This window comes from Gossypium hirsutum, chromosome D10, assembly GCF_007990345.1.
Source record: "Gossypium hirsutum isolate 1008001.06 chromosome D10, Gossypium_hirsutum_v2.1, whole genome shotgun sequence".
Lineage (NCBI taxonomy): Eukaryota > Viridiplantae > Streptophyta > Magnoliopsida > Malvales > Malvaceae > Gossypium > Gossypium hirsutum.
The window spans coordinates 19,302,238-19,324,480 of NC_053446.1; the positions used below are offsets into that span (position 1 = coordinate 19,302,238).

At 35.8% G+C, this 22,243-nt stretch overlaps 2 protein-coding genes and 1 non-coding gene across 3 annotated transcripts; 1 reads left to right on the plus strand and 2 right to left on the minus strand.

Moving 5' to 3' along the window:
* Positions 1–207: 207 nt before the first annotated feature.
* On the plus strand, positions 208–1,558 carry LOC107914543 (expansin-A4-like). The gene is made up of 3 exons (NM_001327109.2): positions 208–475; positions 552–864; positions 941–1,558. Exons 1-3 carry the CDS (start codon positions 316–318, stop codon positions 1,242–1,244), a joined length of 777 nt encoding a protein of 258 aa, NP_001314038.1. The 5' UTR covers positions 208–315; the 3' UTR covers positions 1,245–1,558.
* A 7,912-nt stretch (positions 1,559–9,470) lies between these two features.
* On the minus strand, positions 9,471–10,874 carry LOC107914544 (protein DETOXIFICATION 53). Its single transcript, XM_016843486.2, has one exon. It carries the CDS (start codon positions 10,869–10,871, stop codon positions 9,471–9,473), a length of 1,401 nt encoding a protein of 466 aa, XP_016698975.1. The 5' UTR covers positions 10,872–10,874.
* Positions 10,875–20,115: 9,241 nt separating this feature from the next.
* Positions 20,116–20,222, minus strand: LOC121222914 (small nucleolar RNA R71). The gene has a single exon (XR_005920284.1). It is a non-coding gene; the product is annotated as a small nucleolar RNA R71 (small nucleolar RNA).
* Positions 20,223–22,243: the final 2,021 nt, after the last annotated feature.

Sequence of the window (22,243 nt, forward strand, 5' to 3'; positions counted from 1 at the left end):
TAATTAAACATTATGTTTCCATCCATCTATATTTATATCCATTAAAACAAGTCGTTGAGCAAATAATGGATACTGGATACCATCATATCTATGATTAAAATTTTGCATGTGCCCTTTTAATGTATAGCTTAATTATCCTCCAAATTTGTACTCTTTCACCACTAATTAGCTACGTACGTTACTTAGCTTTGCTTGTCGTCATCTTCTGTACTACAAACTCTTTCTCTTTTTGTATAAATAGCTATACACTTTTTCTCTCCTCAAATCAATAAGGTTAGGTCAGCCAATTGTTTGAGCTAGCTAGCTCTTACTCAAATGGCAACCAAAACGATGATGTTGCAAATATTTTCACTTTTCTTCTTTTTGTTCAGTATCTGCAACTCCATTTTCCTTGGTGCTAATGGAGATGACAATGGTGGTTGGCAAACTGCCCATGCCACCTTCTACGGTGGTGCTGATGCTACCGGCACAATGGGTGAGTTTCAAACTTTCAAACCATTACCTACATAAAAATCTCTAGGCTATGTTCTTAATTTGTGATGTTTCTATAGGGGGAGCTTGTGGTTATGGAAACCTGTACAGTCAAGGGTATGGAACGAGCACAGCAGCTTTGAGCACTGCACTTTTCAACAATGGCTTGAGCTGCGGTGCCTGCTACGAGCTCCGGTGCAACAATGATCCTCAATGGTGCATTAGTCGAACCATAACCGTGACAGCCACCAACTTTTGTCCCCCTAACTATGCTTTATCTAGTGACAATGGCGGGTGGTGCAATCCCCCACGAGAACACTTTGATTTGGCCGAACCGGCATTCTTGCAGATCGCGGAATATCGAGCTGGGATCGTCCCTGTTATGTTCAGAAGGTGGTGAATAAAACTCAATTCAAATCATCACACTCTTTAAGGTATGTTAAACTGTTGGGTGTTTAACCTTTTGCAGGGTGTCATGTGTGAAGAAAGGAGGCATCAGGTACACCATGAATGGACATTCGTACTTCAACATGGTGTTGATAACCAACGTGGGAGGGGCAGGGGATATAACGTCAGTGTCCATCAAGGGTTCCAAAACAGGATGGCTACCTATGTCCAGAAATTGGGGCCAAAACTGGCAGAGCAATGCTTACCTTAACGGCCAAAGCCTCTCTTTCAAAGTGACTGCCAGCGATAGCAGGACTATCACAAACTACAATGTAGTGCCCGCTGGTTGGCAATTCGGACAAACTTTTGAAGGAGGCCAGTTTTAAGACAATATTATAGTGTCCGTCTAATATTAAAACTGGAATTGACATATTACTTATATAAGGCACATGAGCGTTTTATGCCGAGGTAGCAAAGTGGCGCCCGCTGGCTTTATGTGTGAAATAGGCGAGCAAGTGCCATTAGCCTATAATATACACATTTCCTATAGTGAACCAAACTATTAAGTTTGAACTCTAGAGGTGATATCCATAATGTCTGAAATTTGATTGTTGATGATTGACCATGATATTTATGGTTTTCATTATTGAAATACTTTTTTATTATAATTTATAAATAATGAGTCATTTCTTTTTACAAATATTTTCGACATATTTTATGATTTGTCAGCTAATATTATTAATCAAAATTAGGATGCAATATTGAATCAAGAATGTATAAATGAATTATTGAGACATCATATAAGATATAAAAGATGTATCATCTTTTTTAGGTTGAGTACTCATACAATAAAATTAATCTCCTAATAAAAGATAGTATTTCAGTAGTGCATATGTTGAATGGTAACTTTGTTGTGAGGCAAATAATTTTGCCCAAGGTGCTATGTAGCAGAGAGCGGGAGTTGCACATTTGTCATACTTTAGGGAGCCAAACCATGCAATGGATTTCATGGCCAAGATAGTCATTGGGGTCGGGACTCCCAAAATTTTAATTAGTCCCTCCTTCAAGTTTTTCTAAATTTTCAAATATTTTAATTGGACTCCTCTAACTTTTCTTTTTTAATTCTCATTAAGCATTCAAAATTTTTTAAAATTTTAATTAGATTTAGTTAATTTTTGAAAATTCGTATAAAAACTCTCAAAATCTTAGAAAATTTAGTTACATCCCAAAAAACTTAATGCCAAAGCCCAAAATCCACCACGGAACCAATCTACAAATGATGATATGGACCTATAGTACAAGCTTGGGAGGCCAGCACAAGGTATAGGGGCAATAGATTTGCATACATACTCATGAGAGTTGTGTCATGTGATAACTGGAGCCACATGTTTTATCTCACTTTGTAATTTGCAAAAGAAAACCCGACTGTGAAAGTAGTAAATAATACGGGTTTTTTACTGGAATAGGTTAAAAAAAATTTAGTATTGAAATAAGTCGTCATAAAGATTATTTACGAAAATAGTACATTTTTTGTAATGGCGCCTATCTCAGAGACGCCAATGAATTAAAAAATATTAAATTTTTTTGAATAAAATATTTTTTTTTTATTTTTTAAAAAATATTTAAATATAAATATGAGTCAAAATATGGTCAACTGGTCAAAATACAGAGAAAATGGGTTTTTGGGTGGCGCCTATCAGGTAGGCGCCACTAATTGTGCCTCATAGGGAGGCGCCATTAAAAGTGCCTCATAGGGAGGCGCCAATTGCATGGCATGGCAGCACCGCCTTCTGCCTACCGCTGCACTGCTGCAAAAGCAGCATAGTGTTGTCCCTTCGACACCATAATTTTCTAGCCTATAAGTAAATGGTCCCCAAGCCATTGCATGGACGGTAGAGAGAAAAAGAAGAGAGAAAAGAGAAGAAGAGAAGAAGAGAAGAAGAAGAAAGAAAGAAAAAAAAGGTAATGTATTATTTTAGTAAATAATTTTGTTTATAATTTAAAGTGTTTAATTAAGATATGGTGAATTTTTTGTTATTAATTATAAATTATAAATTATTTATGTTTAGTGTTTATAGTTTTTGGATTAGTATTTTGTATGAATATTGTAATTTTTTGTATGAATATTGTAATTTTGTATGAATATTGTAATTATTTTATAATTAATTTTGTATTTATAGTTTTGGATTAGTATTTTGTATGAATATTGTCATTTTTTGTATGAACATTGTAATTTTGTATGAATATTGTAATTTTTTGTATGAATATTATAATATTGTAATTTTTTGTATGAATATTGTAATTATTTTATAATTAATTTGTTAGTAATTTAGGATTATGTTATAAATTTTTGTGTTTGTAATTATTTTAAATTTAATTTATTAGTAATTTAGGATTAATCTATAAATTGTTGTGTTTAGTTTAGTATTTGGTGAGTTTAACATATAAGTTTATAAAAAAATTAAAAATCATTTTATTAAAAGCTTAATTATAACTAACTTTTTTAATCATATAGTTGCTGTTAACTCATTTAATTTTTATATAATGTAATTTTATTTGATTTTTTATTTATTTAACAGTATTTATTGATTTATTTAAACAAATTAAATGAATTCATTTTTTTAATTGTAGATTTGCAGGAAATAGGTTATCTGATTAATAATGATAATCACATATCAAGTATTATTAATGAGATGGTAATAAAATTTTTATTTGATACTCATGTTATTTGCTGAATTAAATTATATTGTATTAACTATTTTGCTAATTTAATAATGTCAGGGTCCGTACCGCGTATTGAGGGGTCGTGTTAATAGTGTAGGGTTTCTGCCAGATGAACGCCTAATATCACACTTAGAGTTAGCCGAGTTCGGATCAGCGGCATTGATCCGAACTTTTGATCTGCGATACGACTTGATTTCCGCTTTAGTCGAGTGATGGTGTCCGGAGACCCACACATTTCATTTGCCGTGCGGAGAGTGTACCATCACTCTAGAGGATGTTGCAGTACAGCTCGGGCTTCCCATAGACGGGAATGTGGTCACGGGCGTAAGTTCATTCTCTAGGCCGGCTACCCTTTGCTATGAATTACTTGGACGCTCGCCAAGTAAGGGGAAATTTACCAGTTTGAGATTTTCATGGCTAAAGGCCAATTTTGAACATTTGGCAAGTACTGCCAATGAATGGGAGGTGATGCAGGCCGTTCGAGCTTACATTATACACCTTATAGGAGGTGTACTCATGCCAGATGCAAACGCCAGTAAGGTCCACTTGATGTACTTACCCCTATTATCCAATTTGCATAACACTCGTTCATACAGTTGCGGGTCTGCAGTTTTAGCCATGCTGTATCGCGAACTTTGTCGGATGACAGATCCTTCTGCGATTGACATAGGCGGATGCCTCATACTACTGTAGTCGTGGGCACTTTACCGGATGCCATTCTTGGCACCCATTAGTCACCAATCATATATATTTCCAGTCGTTAATAGGTGATGAATTTTTACTCGTTATAATAATTAGTTGACTTTTTTTATATTATATTATTCTAACAATTTGTTTTTGTAGATCAACTACTAATCCGGGTATTGGGAGGTCATACACGGTTTCGATATACCGTATAATGATTGAGAATCATGCTGGAGAGGGGGTAAGTTTTTCCAATATAAACTTAATTTTATTATTTTATCTCACTCGACCCGCGTTATATAACAATGTTATTAACTGTGCAGTTCATTTGGATGCCATATTCTGTTCCAGAAATTATGGCAGTTATCCCCTCATCTGTCCACATCAAACCTATGGTGCATTAGCACACCTGTTATCAATTTTAACGTAGTGGAGTGGTATCATGGTAATCGAGTACTCCGGCAGTTCGGTTGCATACAGTATATCCCGACACTGCCAGTGCAATTGGGGGAGATCCATGGGATGAGCAAAAGGGGGAGGTATAAAGATAATTGGGGAGAAGTGTATGGAGAATATATTACGATGTGGAACAACCGGTTCGGAAGGATACCTCAGATAGATCGTGCTCGGAATCTGCAGCCTCGTCTGAGTACATACAGTGGTACTGTGAGATAGGGAAACCATTTTTGTTTGGTGGGCGTTCGATGGTAGTCCCTCCGTATACGACACCAATTACGCAGCCCCTTCCAGATCCACATCATGCACCAGAGCTAGAGCTAGTGCCAGAGACGGAACTATATTCTAGGGATAGTTCTTATCATCCAGATTTCGGGGGCTCGTATCCACATCAGTATTCCGCTTATTCCGACCTGTATCTGCCGTCGTACTCCTCTCCTCCCGGCTCAAGTTCATTGATGGAATTTGAGACATATGATTTTTTATCTATGTTTCACATACCCCAACATATGGCTGAGGAGAATGTTGATCACCATAATCGACCGCAACGTGAGTGTCGAGCTCCACAAAAATATACCCTTAGAACCACACCATCAAACCATCAATTTTAGGGGGTTTTGTAATATAAACAACATCATATTTATGTAATGAATTTTGTTGGCATTTTATTTATCAGATGGAGATAATTTTTTTACGTTTGCAATTTAAATAGTCAACTGTGTATTTATATAATGACTTTTTGCCTTTTATGTAAATAAAATTTTATAGTTTTTTTTTTATTTTGCAATTTCAAATTGCTCCATAACTGTAACAAATTGTAGACAAATTTGTGATTCAAACCATCAATTTATGTAATGAACTACATATCAATTTCTACCCGATTGAGACGATTGTCCAACATGATAGTTTCAGAGCGGGCATTTACTCCGATTATGACCGGCTAATCTGAATATGCCACACAGCTTCCTGTCAGATTTCTCCCTAATGTTCATTTCGTTATGGATTCTGGATGATTGCGGATGACCTTTTGGGTTCCTATGCAACCTTTTGTTTGGGACAAGCTCGAAGGTCGTTGGAGGTATCTCCGAAGTAGATAGGTCAGGAAGCACGGAGAACTCATTTTCCCATACACGCAACGTGCGTTCGATGGTGTACACTTCATCGATAAATTGTTCTACATTGAGCCCAACTTTAGCACAAGCTGCCACGATATGTGCACATGGATAATGAAGTGTTTGAAACCTCCTGCAGTCGCACCGTCTGTTTCAGAGATCAACTCTGTAGGACTTAGGTGGTATATCGGGTCGACGACCGATGGTCTCTGTAACTCGAAATGTTTCTTTATGTCGTGAATATACTTCTACTGTCATCGACCTCGCTATCCAAGGGTTTACAACCATTGCATCCCTAACATTTAAAAAAAAAACGTGTCCCGCCTCCATCTGGTTCACTTGTTGCTGACCCATTCTTGGCATCAAGGTAGCCAACCTGTAGAACGTAGCCGAGAAGACAAATGAAATTAGAAGATGCTGTGTTTTTAATAACACAGCGTTGATCCCCTCCACCAAGTTTGTGGTCATTTGACTATAATGAAAGCCCTTGTCAAAACTTTGAGCCCATTGCCACGGCTCCATGGTACTCAACCACTGCTGAAAAGATGTGTTGGTTTGACCCTCCATGTCACTCTCAAGTCGAGCCATTCTTTGGCGAAAAATGTGTGGCTCTAGTTCATGCGCTGCATATGTATTAAGAAAATTTAAGTTACAGTATTGCTCTAAAACATTAAAACTTATATTGAAAAGATAAGGTAATTCTTTACCCATTCTTACAACTTGTCTCTTCCAGTCTGCATTCTTATAATCTAGCTGAAAGTTAGCCGCGATGTGCCGGATGCAGTAAACAGATCTCTATGGTACACCGGAACGCCTAATGGCTGCAATTAATCCTTTCCCTCTATCGGAGATGATGCAAATATTATTGTTGCTAATAACATACCTCCGTAGGTTGGCAAGGAAGAACTACCACTATTCCATGTTCTCCGTATCGACGATGGAAAATGCTATTGGGAGCACGTTCTTGTTACCGTCTCCAGCAACCGCAAGAAGTAGGATCTGTGTATTTTCCATATAGCCAGGTTCTATCTACTTGCACAAACGGTTTGCAGTGGGCAAATACGCCACACATTGATCAAACGTCTAGAACATCCGATGGAAAATTCTTTTTCTCGATTGTAGTTGGTCATCCTGCCCGTAATAAGATCGTGCTGCAACTCAACTACAGTCCCCAGCACGTGTTCCCTCATAGCGAATATCCATCCCTGTAACTCATTGTACGATGCATCGAAATCTCCGTACAATTGCTCCATTGCCATCTGTTTAGCTATCCATGCCTTCCGGTATGATACTCGATACTGGAATCGTGCTTGTATTTCGGCAATCAGTACAAAAAATTTAATGGTCGGCATGTCTTTTCCCATTGGCATGATGCACGTACAGATAGTTTTGGAGTCAAGTTTTCGATGGTCTTCTGTCATATGTGTTGAAGTGCAGGTGTGAGGCCCAACCAATTTTCGTATCTCCCACATCTACGACCTTTGGATAAATACAGCTCGTATCCGCCAATTGCAGCCTTCTGTCGACCTCCAACACTCTCCAATACATAATGTTGGTTTAGACACGATGACTTTGTAATCTACTGATATATTCATGCTATACAGCTTAATGGAAAATATGCATTCTTCCTCACTTTCAAATCTCTGGCCCACGAACAACTCCTCTGGATCAGAATATACGGCCATTCAGTTAGCAGGTAGTATTTCAGGGTACTCTGAAAACTCGGTTGCCTGTGCCACATCGGGATCTATTCGAGACACGTGTGCCCCAGGATTATTGTGTATCACAATACGATGAATCTGGTTTCCGATTGAAGACGCGTTAATGTTTTCATCCTCATTCACGCCTTCGTCGTCAATACCATCCGGGACCTTGTCCACGTCGAGATCACTCTCACTATCAACTTCGTAATCAACAGGATCACTACTATAGTATACATCATCACCAACCACATCTGTCTCGGCTGCAGAATTAAGATTAATATCGATCCCGTGTAATGGAATGGGATCTTCAGTTGATTGAATATCAACATACGATACCGGAACCACCATACACGGTGTTTGAACTCCATCTTCTTCACCTAATGGTGTGGGATCTTCAGTTGCCTCCACACTGGCTAACTCAGCAAATAACTGAATCGGTACATTTTGGTTGCTCCGAGTCCCACAATAAAGAGCGACCATTGTCTCCACGTCTTCATCGTCTACAAGTTCCATTTCAGTAAATTTTATTGGATCTATCGAAACTAGAAACTTGTAGAAAACTTTTGATATCCTTCTCTCACAACGTCTATAAATTTTTTCACTAATTTTTTCCTTCATATCATCAAACGAGATATTTCTATTAAATCTCATTGCTACTTGTTTGCGACATTCAAATATACATCCCACGGTTGTTGTCAAAATTTCTCCATCGAAATAAACGCATACAAAAAACTGATTCTCCATCTTCAATACTAGATCTGTTAAAAAAAATTTCAAATTTCTTAAAACAGTTTCGAAATGTAAAAATATTACATAAAATTTTTAATGCAGAATTTTTCATTCAGAAGCTAACAAAATTAATAACCTAACAAAATAACTTTCAAATAATAAAATTACTAACAAGACTCTACATTCTATTTAAAAAGAAATAAACCAAAATACCTTATCCTTCTTCTTCTTTTCCTTTCTTTTTTTCTTCTCCCTTCCTTCTTATTTTCGTTCCTCTGCTAAAAATTATGTCTGTGTTACGGGGGTATATATAGGGAAAAATAAGACTATTGACGCCTCTCAATATGGCACCACTAATGGCGCCTATCAGATAGGCACCACCATTGGTGCCTCTGAGATAGGCGCCACTACTTTGTATTATACTGGGTCATATACTGACCTGGGAAAAAATTAATTATATTTTATTAAAAAAATTAATATAAAATATACATTGACGCTTATATAATAGGCGCCATTAGAAAAAAATTTTAATATTTTTTAATTCATTGGCGCCTTTGAGATAGGCGCCATTACAAAAAATGTACCATTTTCGTAAATAATCTTTTTGACGACCTATTTCAGTATTAAAATTTTTTTTAACCTATTTGAGTAAAAAACCCTAAATATTACACTTGATATGTTAAAGAGTAGGGCAAATTACCAAAGAAAAAAGGTGTTACAACTAACCAATGACTCCGAGGATCTTGCAGCCATTTGCTCATCTCAAACATATCAACCGAACTTGTGGTGACTTTTCAAGTTTGTCACATGACACACTTTAGTAACTAAGAGGAGGTTCGTTTTTTCGCATTGCTATTAACATAGAGTTGTAACCCTTTTTTTTTTGGTAATTTGGCAAACTGTTTATCATTCTAAGTGCAATATATGTTAGCTACTTTCAGAGCCAGTTTTTCTTATTCAACTTACAAAAACAATATAACATAGAAGAGTGCTTAACCACCTTAATGACTCATTTATTTAATTATTTTGGATAATTAGATCAATAAATAATTTAACAATCGAGCAGTGCCATAGAAATTTGGCATTTGTTTTAGTCTTTAAGTTGTCAGTGCTCTGCAATCTCTCAATAAAATGGATATATTAACTCTACTGGTCTACAAAAAATGTTAAAAAGCGGTCTATCAATCAATTTTCTATTCTAAAGTCAATGATCAGAGGTAAGTAGGGTGGCTTCCAAATCATCTTTGCCTGCTGCAGCTATGGTGAGCTCGTTAGCCCGCTTAGCCTGGTGCTTCCAATCGGTTCGAACCAATGTGTACACCATCATGCACACACATGATATCTGTGCTGCTAGAAGCCCAAACCATAGACCCTCGAACCCGATTTTGAATGTGAAAGTGGTGAGAATTGCAACCGGCAATCCAACAAGGTAAAAAGAACATAAATTTATGCGAACACCATCTTTGGGACGTGCAGTTCCTGTTAAGACACCACAAGCTGCTGTTTGTGGAGAGTTGCCAACTTCACATAACCCCAGAATTGGAAGCACAGTGTAGATTAAATCAAGGATTTGTGGTTCATCAGTGAACAACCTTCCCCACCATGATCTCAGGACTGTCATCACAGCAAAGGCCGAGAGGCCAAACGCAAAGGCCATGAGGAGACCGATGGTGGCGGCCCGATGGGCACAGGACGGTCGGCCAGCACCCAAAGCCTGACTCACTCTCGTACAAATGCTGTTGCTTAGTGAGAATGGGAAATTATATAATAAGCCTGTTGTTTGAATAAGGATGCCCATTGCTGCAACGCTAGCCTTTGGGTTGTCGAGTAAGCCACAAAGGAACAACATGATCTCATACCACCACCATTCCAAGCACACCGAAAGGAGGCTAGGCAGTGCTAGCGCTAACAATGGCCGCCAGCCTTGAAAGACTGACACAATCGTAACATCATGCCAAGGTTTCAAAGGAGTTTCTGACATCACCATATAAATTATCAATCCCAGGTTTAGATTGAACGTATTACAAGCAAGCGCTAATGCAACCCCTTTCACCCCTAACTCAAAATATATTGTGAAAATGTAGTTGATCAAAGGGTGGAGGAGGACTGCACATATAGCAGCGATAGTAAGAGGAGTGTTTATGCCTTGGGCTCTTAGAAAAGTCCTCACTGGATGGAGAAATGACTGAGCTAGCAGTTCAGGAATGAAGGCAACCAAGTAAACCTTGGCGACTTTTGTAGCATCAGGATCTTGGCCTAAGCGTAAAAATATGGGCTCAACATTTAGCCAAAGAATCGAGATGGGTATGGATATAAGTAGCAATAGACATAATGCTCTATAGAAAGTTTGGCTGAGGACTGAATATCTTCTGGCTCCATAGGCCTGACCACAGATGGGATCCATCCCAATGGCGAGGCCTTTGATGACAGAGAGCCCTGTAATGTTTCCAAACCCCATTGCAAGGGATCCTCCAGCAAGCTCTTCTTTGCCTAAATGGCTAAGGAAAAGCATAGAAATAATTGATCTGGAATGTATTAGCAATGTTGTCATTATGATTGGGCCTGCAATCTTTCCAATTGACAGCATTTCATCTCCCACCTGCATGGAATTCAAGTCCACTCATTGGCTAGCTTTTCACAAATATTATGTCCCATATTCTCAAAAGAATTAAGCTTCCTCTCAAAAATGAAAAGAAGATGTTTTTTTTTTCTTTTTAATTTCACATGGCCAGCTTAGGGAAATGAGGAAAAGGAAAAGAAAATTAAAAGAAATTAAGAACCACTTTTGAACTTTTGGTTATTATTAAAAAGTGCAAGTGGCCAAAAAGTGAAGCGAAAAAAATGAAGTTTTATTAAGTATTTTTCTATTCTATACAACAAAATTTCAGTACATCAACTTTATTGAAAAGTGAAGTCTTTTAAGGAAAAGGAAAGATAAATTCCCTATAACACAAATTTTAGACTGTCAATTAATTAAAGGGTTCCACTATACACCTTATTTTAATGTTCAAAATTCTCAGCACAAAATTACTTGTATGAAACAAAAAAGCTGGTGTTTTATATTCTTAAAATAAGCTACAAAATTGATTCCAAGGAATTAGCTATAGGCCCCCATACCTCCAGGCATAGCAAACGTTTGTGGTGCTAAATTTTTAAGTGAGAATAGTTTCTAAAGAAATATATAACTACACAACATTTATATGTGCATTTGAAATTGAGAATGAAGAATATTATTATCCAATTGGCACCCAAGATTAGCTATAGAAAGATATCCTTTTTTAAAGAATTTTTTTTAACTAAACCAATGAATATGAAGAAAATACAATATGAATGCTAAGGGTCAACTCCCGATTATCTTAGAATTTAGGTTAGAATATGCTGTTAGTGGTTGTATTTTTATAAAATTTTAGATTTTTTCTTTTATTTTTAATTTTTCAATTTAAAAATCCTAGTCTAATTATTATTGTCATTGGTATTTTTCGTTGAAACTTATCAATCTAACATGTTTATAGAATTAATAAATTTTGATGTTAAATACTTACTATTTTAATGATTTGATTGTGATTTTTAAATAAAAAAAAGTAAGAGGAGTTCAGTTTTATCTTTTTTAAGTAAAAACATTAAATCTCAAATTTTATCAAAGGGGATAACATCATATTTTAACCTAGAATTTATTTAGAAAGGAGAAAAATGATAAGAAAAGAAGGGAATATTTGCAAAGCTGGTGTGGTCGCTTTGATTGTACAGTACACTCTCAAATCAAAAGTCTGAAAAATGCAAATGCTGTTTATATTGTACGTAAATGGTTTCTATAAAAAGGCTAAACATCTCTTTCATATGAAGCCCCAAAAAAGGAATTCAAACAAAAGTGATTTTACAGCCAAAAGACATTCAAAGTTGAACTGAAAAAGAATAACAACTAATCTGAATAGAAATTAATTAAATTCTCACACTAATCTGAGTAAAAAAAGAAAACATGGAGAGAGAGAGAGAGAGAGAGAGAGAGTGGAAGGCTTGCCTGGTTCAGAGGTTCTCTTGTCTCGTTCAATGGCAACCTGCTGAGTAGTTGTCTGACTTGAATCTTCCGCAAAAACCCATGAATGAATTTATCCCCATCACCTGTTTCCTCATTGTAGCTCTTCAAAAGCTGGTTCTGGTGATCACCGTTTAAAGTACTTCCCCGAGATTCAAGATCACTTCCTGGGCACATGTTTGTTTTTACCAAACCTACAAAATGAAAAATACCTGAGAACTTAATCCTCAAACTCAGAACCAACAAGTGAAACGTGAAGAAAATGCACTCAGTTTTTACATATTTTTATAGGCAAATGGCATGCAGAAGTAAGTGTTCACATATATAAAAATATATACCTTGATATTCCCAGATCTTTAACACCTTTCACTGCTCTTATTTTGTTGTTGGAGTTTGTTCCTGGTTAAGTGGTTATGGACACTGAATATATAGAGTACTGTCGATATACTGTAGAAAACAAGACAAATACTAATTAATCCCTTCAGCTTTAACTTAAATTATATAATAATATATACAAACGCACACATACTCTTCTTCGAAACTGAGTTGATGAATGATATTTCCACTAGCTTCTTCGCTTGATCCAGGACTATCTAGTTTATTGGCTCACTTATATATGCAATGCCAATGAGCTTATGAAGAAAGGATTGCTTCAACTAATGCAGAAACAGAGCTAGCTCCAAGTAGGGCACTATATCTTTTTCTTTTCTTTAAATTAAAAAATACCCTAGCTAGTTTTATGGTGTAATCTATTAAATATACATTAATAAGCTATTTTTTGGTCCTTAATCTCTTTTTTATTTTCTTATATGCAATTAATTAAGTTACCTAATTAGCTTTTCAAGGCTGCGTTAACTTAATTACTCTTCGTTTATGTGCTATCTGTCTGTTTGAGAAGAAGGTCTATGTCTTATATATATATATATAAAGATTAGTCCGTACAATTTTTTTTTTGCAGGTTTGTGATTAGCTTATTGGTTTGATCTTTATGAAATAATTTAATTAGATGAATTAAATATATGGTATGCTGAGTCGTCAATTAAAACATATAGTTGGTAGAGTGACGAAGTGGGGACTTTTTTTTTTTTTAAGAGTAGTATTAGGGGAAGACTTCGAAGACTATAAAAACAAGATAATTTCTAAATTTCGATAGTGAAGTCAATAAATCTCAAAGAGTAACTATAATTTTAATAGAATTTCACTAGATTTCACAATATATTTAATTCGAATGTGAGGCCATTTTTTTAGCTGTGCCAAAGAGCATTGGTAATTGCTTAGTTAAAAAATTTTACATGTTTAAGTTGCTAAATTTTTGGACTTTGATTCTTGTTCATGCTATAGACGATTGTAAACCTATCTATGATATCCAAACTGTTTATAGTAACATATCCTGAAGATTGATTTAGATTTGGATTTGGATTAAGAAAATCAACTTCCCAACTAAATTGGTAAGATTGAATCAATTTGAGTGAAACATGGAAAAATGTCTTGAAGATTCAAAACTTATCCTGAGTTCATTAAGATATTTTTTTATGCTTATTATCCTGATGGTTTTACGGGAAGGTTGATTGTAATTGATATAACATGTTAGCAAGTGCCAAATCCTCATAAATTTAGGAGACTTGTATAGGTGATATACTGATCTAATAACACTTATTTTTGTTCATTAATGAACATTTTTTGTGAGTGCATTGAATGCAAAATCAAGTGAGTTACTTAGTTTATGTCTTAAGTTTTCAGGGGAAAAATCATGGGACAGTTGTCTAGATCTTAGGTACAAAAATGATGAATCTAATATGGTGTGTGTTAGAGGTTGAAATCACTTGTTGTGTGAGTTGCTAAGATAGCATATTATCTCTCTAGACAAAATCTCGCAAACGTAGGGAAACTGAATTGCTCAAACATATAATTTGTTCTTTCCTTTTTGTTTTGTTTATCACTAGTGCTTAAAGTAGTTGGTGTTGGTCTTAAGCACTGTTTTTTGCACTTCTTAAGTTTGCTTTCAAATATTGATTTAGTCCTTCAATTGGTATCAGAGCCTACAACTTAACACATTTTCTGGATTTCCTGGTGTTGATATTTGCCTAAAATGGAAGGTTCATTAATTTCTTGACCCCCTATGCTCAATGGTGCAAACTATGACTGTTGGAAGACAAGAATACAAATTTCATAAAGTCTTTAATGCCCTTAACTCGATCCGATTCACTGGATCCGTATCTCAGGTGTTACCACTCTAACAGAAACTTATACTTAACCAAAGTATACAACTTTCAACAATACATCTTATTTAGAAACGTTGCCCAACTAATTTATGTCTAGGCGTACAAAGTGTACTTACAACCATTAGGTAAGACTTTTCACTTGATGAGGACTTACAAGTACATATATCCCACTTATTTACATTACTCCACTTATTTTACCTCTAAACAATATTACTGGTAGCGTTTATAATACTAACACATTCTGTACACGCCGCAAGGCTTATCGACAATTTTCATAACTTATTCACAATATTTCTATTAGACTTGAATACACTGCTCCCCTTGCTCTGTATCCATAACAACCCATTTCGCCACTCCTTTGGCATAGCCCTGGCGTTGTCCCTCTTGGCGTAGCCCTTAATCTGCTTACATGTGACAAGAAGACACAGAGGTAAGTTCGATAGAACTTAGTGAGTAAAGCCTAATTGACCTGAATCTTGTTCGAGAATATCATCTCATTGCTTTTATTCTTCAACTTGACTCTGACGAAAATGTCCATTGGATTCTATTCATTTTACTGTAGGTGTCAAATTTCATTCTGAGATCATAACATGCATTACCTATCATCGTTACCATAATTGCATTCTTCACTTGTTCTTTTGTGATTTCTCAATTATTTCTGTTACAAAGGGCCTTACAGACAAAATAACTTTTGTTTGCCACTCACGCTAGTTCATTCTCATTTCATTTTTCTTACCATGTTACTATATTGGGTTCACCACAACACCTCTTACGGAGCCTTTCTTTCAGATTTCGCTATACTCACCATACCTTTAAAAGACTTCGTACATCATTTATTAGAGTTTGCCATAGGTTCCATTCTTTTCATTCAGAGTTTTCTATAAAGGCTTTCTTTTTTAGAGATAGCCTCAAGGGCTTCCTTATCCAAAAATTGCCACAAAGACATCATTTTCATGAAGTACTTCCACAAAAGCTTTCTTTTCAGAGCCTTGCCACAAAGGTGTCTTTTAAAATATTAGCCACAAAAGCTTACCCTTTCGAAGTTTTCTCACAAAGGTATACTTTGAATCCAGTACTCGCCACAAAGGCTTTCCTATCTAGAATTGTGCCAAAAAGGCATTCCTTAATATTCAATACTTGCCATAAAGGTTTTCTTGTCCAGAGTTGTGCCATAAAGGCTTTCCTCAATATCCAATACTCGCCACAAAGGCTTACCTATCTAGAGTTGTGTCGTAAAGACATTCTTTAATATCCAATACTCGCTACAAAGGCTTTCCTAACCAGTGTTGTGCCACAAAGGCATTCCTTAATATCTAGTACTCGCCACAAAGGCTTTCCTGTCCAGAGTTGTGCCACAAAGGCATTCCGTAATATCCAGTACTTGCCACAAAGGCTTTCCTGTCCATAGTTGTGCCATAAAGGTATTCCTTAATATCCAGTACTCACCACAAAGGCTTTACTATCCAGAGTTGTGTCACAAAGGTATTCTTTAATATCTAGTACTCGCCACAAATGCTTTCTTATCCAGAGTTGTTCCACAAAGGCATTCCTTAATATCCAGAACTCGCCACCAAGGCTTTCTCATCCAGAGTTTTTCCACAAGGCTTTTCCTTTCCTAGTGATTTAGACGATAGGGATTTGCTTAGACTCACACTTAGTAAGGTTTGCCCTTCATCGTCTTGGCACACACAAGGGACCACATTAAGTAATAGCTTTTTTTAAATTCTTGTATATGATGCCATAACGCACCAGTTATGGTCTTACACAATATAATCTTTCTTCCATATGATGCCATAAACCACCAGTTATGGTCTTACACGATATGGTCCTTCAGTGCCATGGCTATGGACTTGTCTTTTTAGAGATTCATGTTTTTAGTCTCAACGAACCCTTTTGATGATTCCAGAGATAGGCATAGACTCATCATGCATCGACTCACTCATGATAGACACTTTTATGCTTACCAGACACATTTCTTAACATATTTTCATGACACGTACACTTACATAACCATTACTTATTAATCTTCAGACTCATGTCCTAAGCTTTTAACCTTCAAGAAACATGTTTTCCATACATGCAAGTTCATAGGTCTTTACTCTTTATGCTTTAGGTCGCTTAGCACAAAAATATGTTGAAGGCATGCAATGCATATAAGAGTTAGTTTACTGACTCACATAACTTTCATGAATAGCAGCTTGATCCCAAAGTTTGTACATCTATTTGTGAACCCTTATAAGTCACACGGGTGAAACAACCTCATTCATGAACTCTGGTCTGTAGTTTTATGATATTAAGAAATTTCTGATTAGCCTCTAGAGCAAGGCAACAATAGTTTTATTTTCAAGAAGTGAGGAGATAACATACTTTCCTTCTAAACTAAGTTGCAATATTTTGTAAAGAAAACCCATGCTCTCTTAGAAGAACTTAACACTTGTCATTAACTTTCAAGGCTACTCTTATTGGTGGCTTACAACTGTAGAGAAGGGTATTCTAAAATCCAAAATCTTTTCATATCTTTGATTTGACCCGTTGTTCTAACCTAACTATTTTGTTAATACGTAACTTATATGTAAACTAGACAAAGTAGGCATACCTTAACTTATGCGAGGTCTCTTACAACCTAAGAATTCTTTAATATCCTTGCCAACCTTTCCTTCTATGCATACACACTCTTCTGGAAAGACATACCTCACTTTAAATTATGTTGTTACCTATGTGCCCTATGAGCGCGTTAGAGATAAAAATTGAGTGGATAGGATCGCACTAATCAGATTTCCTTTGGGCTACTCGCCCAGACTTAGGACCTGCCAAGTCTAGGTGTTACAAAGTCATTTGATGAAAAATCTTGGAAAGTAGTTCTATTTGGATGGGAGTATCCTTTCACTAAAGTTGATGGAATCAAGATGCCTAAGTCTAACTTGAATTGGACAATTAAAGAGAAGAAGCTTGCCAATGCTAACTTAAAGGCTCTCTATGTAATTTTTTTGTGGAATAGATGCTCAAGAGTTCAAAAGAATCTCCAAATGCACTATTGCCAAGGAAGCCTGGGATATCCTTGAAGTAGCTCATAAAGGCACTAATATTGTGAACCAATCGAAGCTACAGATGCTCACAACTAACCTTGAAACTAGAAGATGTAAGAGAATGATACAATTGAAGAGTTTTATGTAAAACTCTACAATATAAATCCAATTAGGCTTTTGCCTTGGAGATGAGTACTCAAATTCAAAACTGGTCAGAAAGATTCTCCAATCCTGGCCTGAAAGATTCATTATCAAAGTAATAGATATTGAGGAGGCAAAAGACATTGATATAATGCATATTAATGAGCTGATTAGATTAACAAACCTTTGAGATTGATCTAGATGAAACAAATAGGATCAAGAACAAAGAAGAAAAGAGCATTGCCTTACAAGTAATAGAAGCAGTACCCATTAATCACAACACTGCTATAGAAAAGCTGTAGGGACAGGTAGTGTTTGATCTACCGTAATTCAGTCTAGTAGATTAAACTAGTTTTCGCACTTTAGGAGTTTGAACATAAACATTTTACTTATGTTTTAATTACATTTCAACAAGTTTAGTTAAGTGTAATAAAATGTTTTATTCGAGTCTTTTATTAACCTTAGAGGCCGAATGAGGCCTAAGGGGGAGCTAATATACTTTGTGAGTGTGCATGAGACCATTAGAATGCTTATTAACTCAACATTGGTCGCTAGGTTGCAACACGGAGCAAGTGATGCCATAACATAGGGAGTAGGATAAGAAATGTTTAAGAATACCTTTAATTTCACAACACAGCCTGAGGATATCATGACATATCCCTGAAGACACCCTGAAGTTGAGCATACTACTTTTGATGTCGTGACACAAGACCTGGTGTGTTGCGACATCCCCTCTGCACGGGAAATTAATATGATCCAGAGATGTTTAGGTCTGCACAATCCAACTTTAAGCTAAGAAACGTCAGCGGACCTAGGGTTAAGGACGATGACCATCCTAAGTCTATAATTAGGCTTAGCTAACACATGTTATTTATACATTTTTCTATTATATAATTTTCATTTTAGTTTTAGTCTTTAGTTTTTCCTTTATCTTAGGTTTTAGACTTTATTTTCATTCTTGTTATTTACTTTCGGGAAGAAATCAGATTCTAAAGTTATTCTCAAACTCTATGAGGATTCTAAGTTTCTTATTTATTCTTTCATTCAAGTTTATAGGATTTATAAGATCCAGAAGGTATGAATAATTAACTATTTTGTAGGGATTCCTTAGTGTATCAGCTGTCCAAGAATGGAAGAACCTAAACCTTAGGCATGAAAACCTTAGGAATTAACCCAAAATTGGTATGGCCTATCCGTGAACACCTTAACCCTAAACTGATCTAGACAGTGAGGCTAGAAGATAAGTAATCATTTTTGGCTGAGTATTTTAGTGGACGTACCGGAAGATCCTTATAGGGTATTGAGTAGTTGATTGAACAAAAAAGCCCGAGAAAAAAGTTGATTATGATTACCAAAGCGAGCTAATCACCTATGTCCAAATTTGATATTTACTGTCTTATTTGATTTCTTGTTTTCCATTCATTTAGTTACTTTTATTTCTTTTATTATTATTTTATTATAATCCAAAAAAATCCTCTTTTATCTCTTCATACTATAAATTGGTTAGAGTATTAATTAGATCTATTTATGTTTAAGTTAAGATTAATTTATATACTTGCCATCTTTGGGTATGACCCTCGGGGTACTCACCTACTCCACTGTAACTATATTACAACCTAACACATATACTTGCGAATACTGTTTTTTCATTTCTATTTTGTAGGATTTTTACTTTGGACATTGGTATGTCCGGAGGCGGTCTAGTTGTTGGTGCTATTGTAGGGGAGGCAATGTCACTATATTAGTTTTAGTTTTTGCATTTTAATAGAATAAGTAGGAAATTTTTAGGTTATAGTTACAAATTTAATTTTCTTTTCTACTAATTCTATCTTTTTGGGTTCATATATGACTCGTAGTAAGAGGACACCTATAGAGCTAGCCACTGATCTAGAAAGAATTATCCGAAAGAATCGTTGATAGCAACAGTAGCAATAGATGCAGAACCCACCACCTGCTGTAGGAAACGTACCTCGTGAAACTCTGCTATTTGAAAAAGCCAATGTTAGCCAACCAGACTTACCACCACCACCACCACAGTTACCCGTAAATCTAAGCATGCCATGTAACGAGAGGACTTTAAGACAATATGCACTTTAAAATCTAGATATGGTTCAAAGGAGAATAACGAGGCTAGCTATCATGACAAATAATTTCAAGATTAAGCCAGCTATGATCTAGAATAATTTGTAGTTTTGCAGAACACTGACAGAGGATCTGAGTCGGTATTTAAAACTATTCCTCCAGATTTGTGATACCTTCAAATACAAAAGGGTCACTGATGACGCTATTCGTCTTTGGTTGTTCCCCTTTTCATTAATCGATAACTCCTTTTCCTGGCTAGATTGCCAGGCACGAGGATCAATCACGACATGGGATGAAATTGTAGGGAAATTCCTACAAAATTTCTTCCCTATCAGCAAAATGGTTTAGATAAGAAGGGAAATTTTGATGTTCAAGAAATTAGAAGGAGAAAGCCTTCATAAAGCATGTGAGTGTTTCAAGATGCTGATTCAGAAGTGCCCACACCATGAATAACCTAAATGGTTATGACAACAAACTTTTTATAATGGGTTTTATATGCATTCGAGGTCAGGATTAGATGGAGCAGTAAGAGGAGCCTTGATGAACAGAACGTACGAGGACGCGTACGAATTAATAGAGAGTACGGCAATGAACTCTTGCTAGTGTCCAATTGAAGATTATACATATGACCAAAGACTATCTACAGTGAAGGTTGTCCAAGAAGATGACAAATAACAACAATTATTGGACAAAATCAGCTGAATAGAGGTTAAAAAGGGTATATCAAATATCTATGGAGGAACCGCTCTTCCCCTATATTAATAATCATACCGAGGATGTGAACTACATTGAAAATAGGGGTAGAAACCCCTATTCAAATACATACAATCCCGAATGGAGAGATCACTCGAACCTGAGATGGGGAGGAAACCAAGGAGGAGGTAATAACTTGAATCAAGTTAAAAACAATAATTTTCAACCTCCCTATTTGTAGAAACCTCAGGATAGGGCAAACTGTAGTGACCATATTGTATGTAGTCAACATTTGGATAGAATCGAGGAGGAGATGTAGTCAATAAGGATGGACATAAAGTAAGTGTAGGCTAAGTGCACCAACTTAACAAGAATATTGACTAAACTTGAAGATCAAATGAAACAATTGATGAGCATGATGGGTGACATCAAAAGACAAATTGACATAGATATTCTTAGCAATACAAAAAATAATCCTCGTAGGGAAGGGAAGGAGAACGTGAAAGCAAAAGTGCTCTGATTAGGCAAAGTATTGAGTAGCCCAGAAAATCCTACTCATGAGGTAAATATGGAGAATACTGATGATATTCAAGAAAGACCCTTAGTGGCTAAAGATGAATCAAATACAGAGGAGGTAATTACACCTACAGTTGAGTAAAAAAAAACTAAAGATTTTTCCGTTGTAAAGATACCATTCCCTTTCAAGACTAGAAAAAAGTAAAAGTGGGATGAGGACGAATTTGTAAGGTTCCTGAACTTGTTCAAAATGTTAAATGTTAACTTGCCTTTAATTGAATTAAATGAGAAAGTTCCTAAATACACCAAGTTTTTAAAGGAAATTATGTCTAAACATACAAAAATTAAGGTAGACAAATAGGTTAATATAAGTGTTTCTTGTATTATGGTTATCTCAAGACAAGTTCCCCAAAAACTAAAAGACCTAAGAAGTTTTAATATTCCCATAGAGATAGGGAGCATTCGTTTTAATAGAGCTCTATGTAACCTAGGAGCTACTATTAATTTAATGCCTCTATCCATTTTTGAAAAACTCGGGTTAAGGGACCTCAAAAAATACCCAGATAACAATGCAACTGGCCGATAAATCTTCAGTACATCCAAAAGGAGTACTAGAAGATGTGTTAGTCAAAGTGCACAGCTTTATTATCCTAGTAGATTTTGAAGAAGATTGAAAGATACTGATCTTACTAGGTAGACCTTTTCTAGCCACCTTTAGGTCCACCATTGATTTAGAAGAAAATGAATTGACCATGAAAATTAATGGTGAGATTGAATCTTTTGAATGTGGTCATCAACCAAGCTAGGAAAGTTGGATGAAATTAGGGGTGCAGTACAAGGAATTATTTGTTTCTAACACTCCTAAGTCGAGGGACATAATTCCTTTAATGCATGTAGGTCCAAAAAATAGGTTTAAGGAAAGGAATAAATAGGAAAAGATGGAATGACAGGACAGATAATGGGCTAATACTAATAGAATTGAATAATCGTCCACCTATGAATTAATGATACTGTCAAATGAATACATAGTAAGACTTAAATTATTTGAATTGATGTTTAAATTTTGTAAATTATTGTATTTTTAGCTAAATTTTTAGCATAGATTTTAATTTTCATTAACTTTATGTTTTATAGAAACTGTAACACTTTATAAATTGGAATTTTGGAAGAAACCAGAGCCAGTGTCGCAACACAGTAGCCCCGTGTTGCAACACCAAAGGCAAAATCGATGAAATTTAGGAAATTATTTTGAGGTCGCGACATG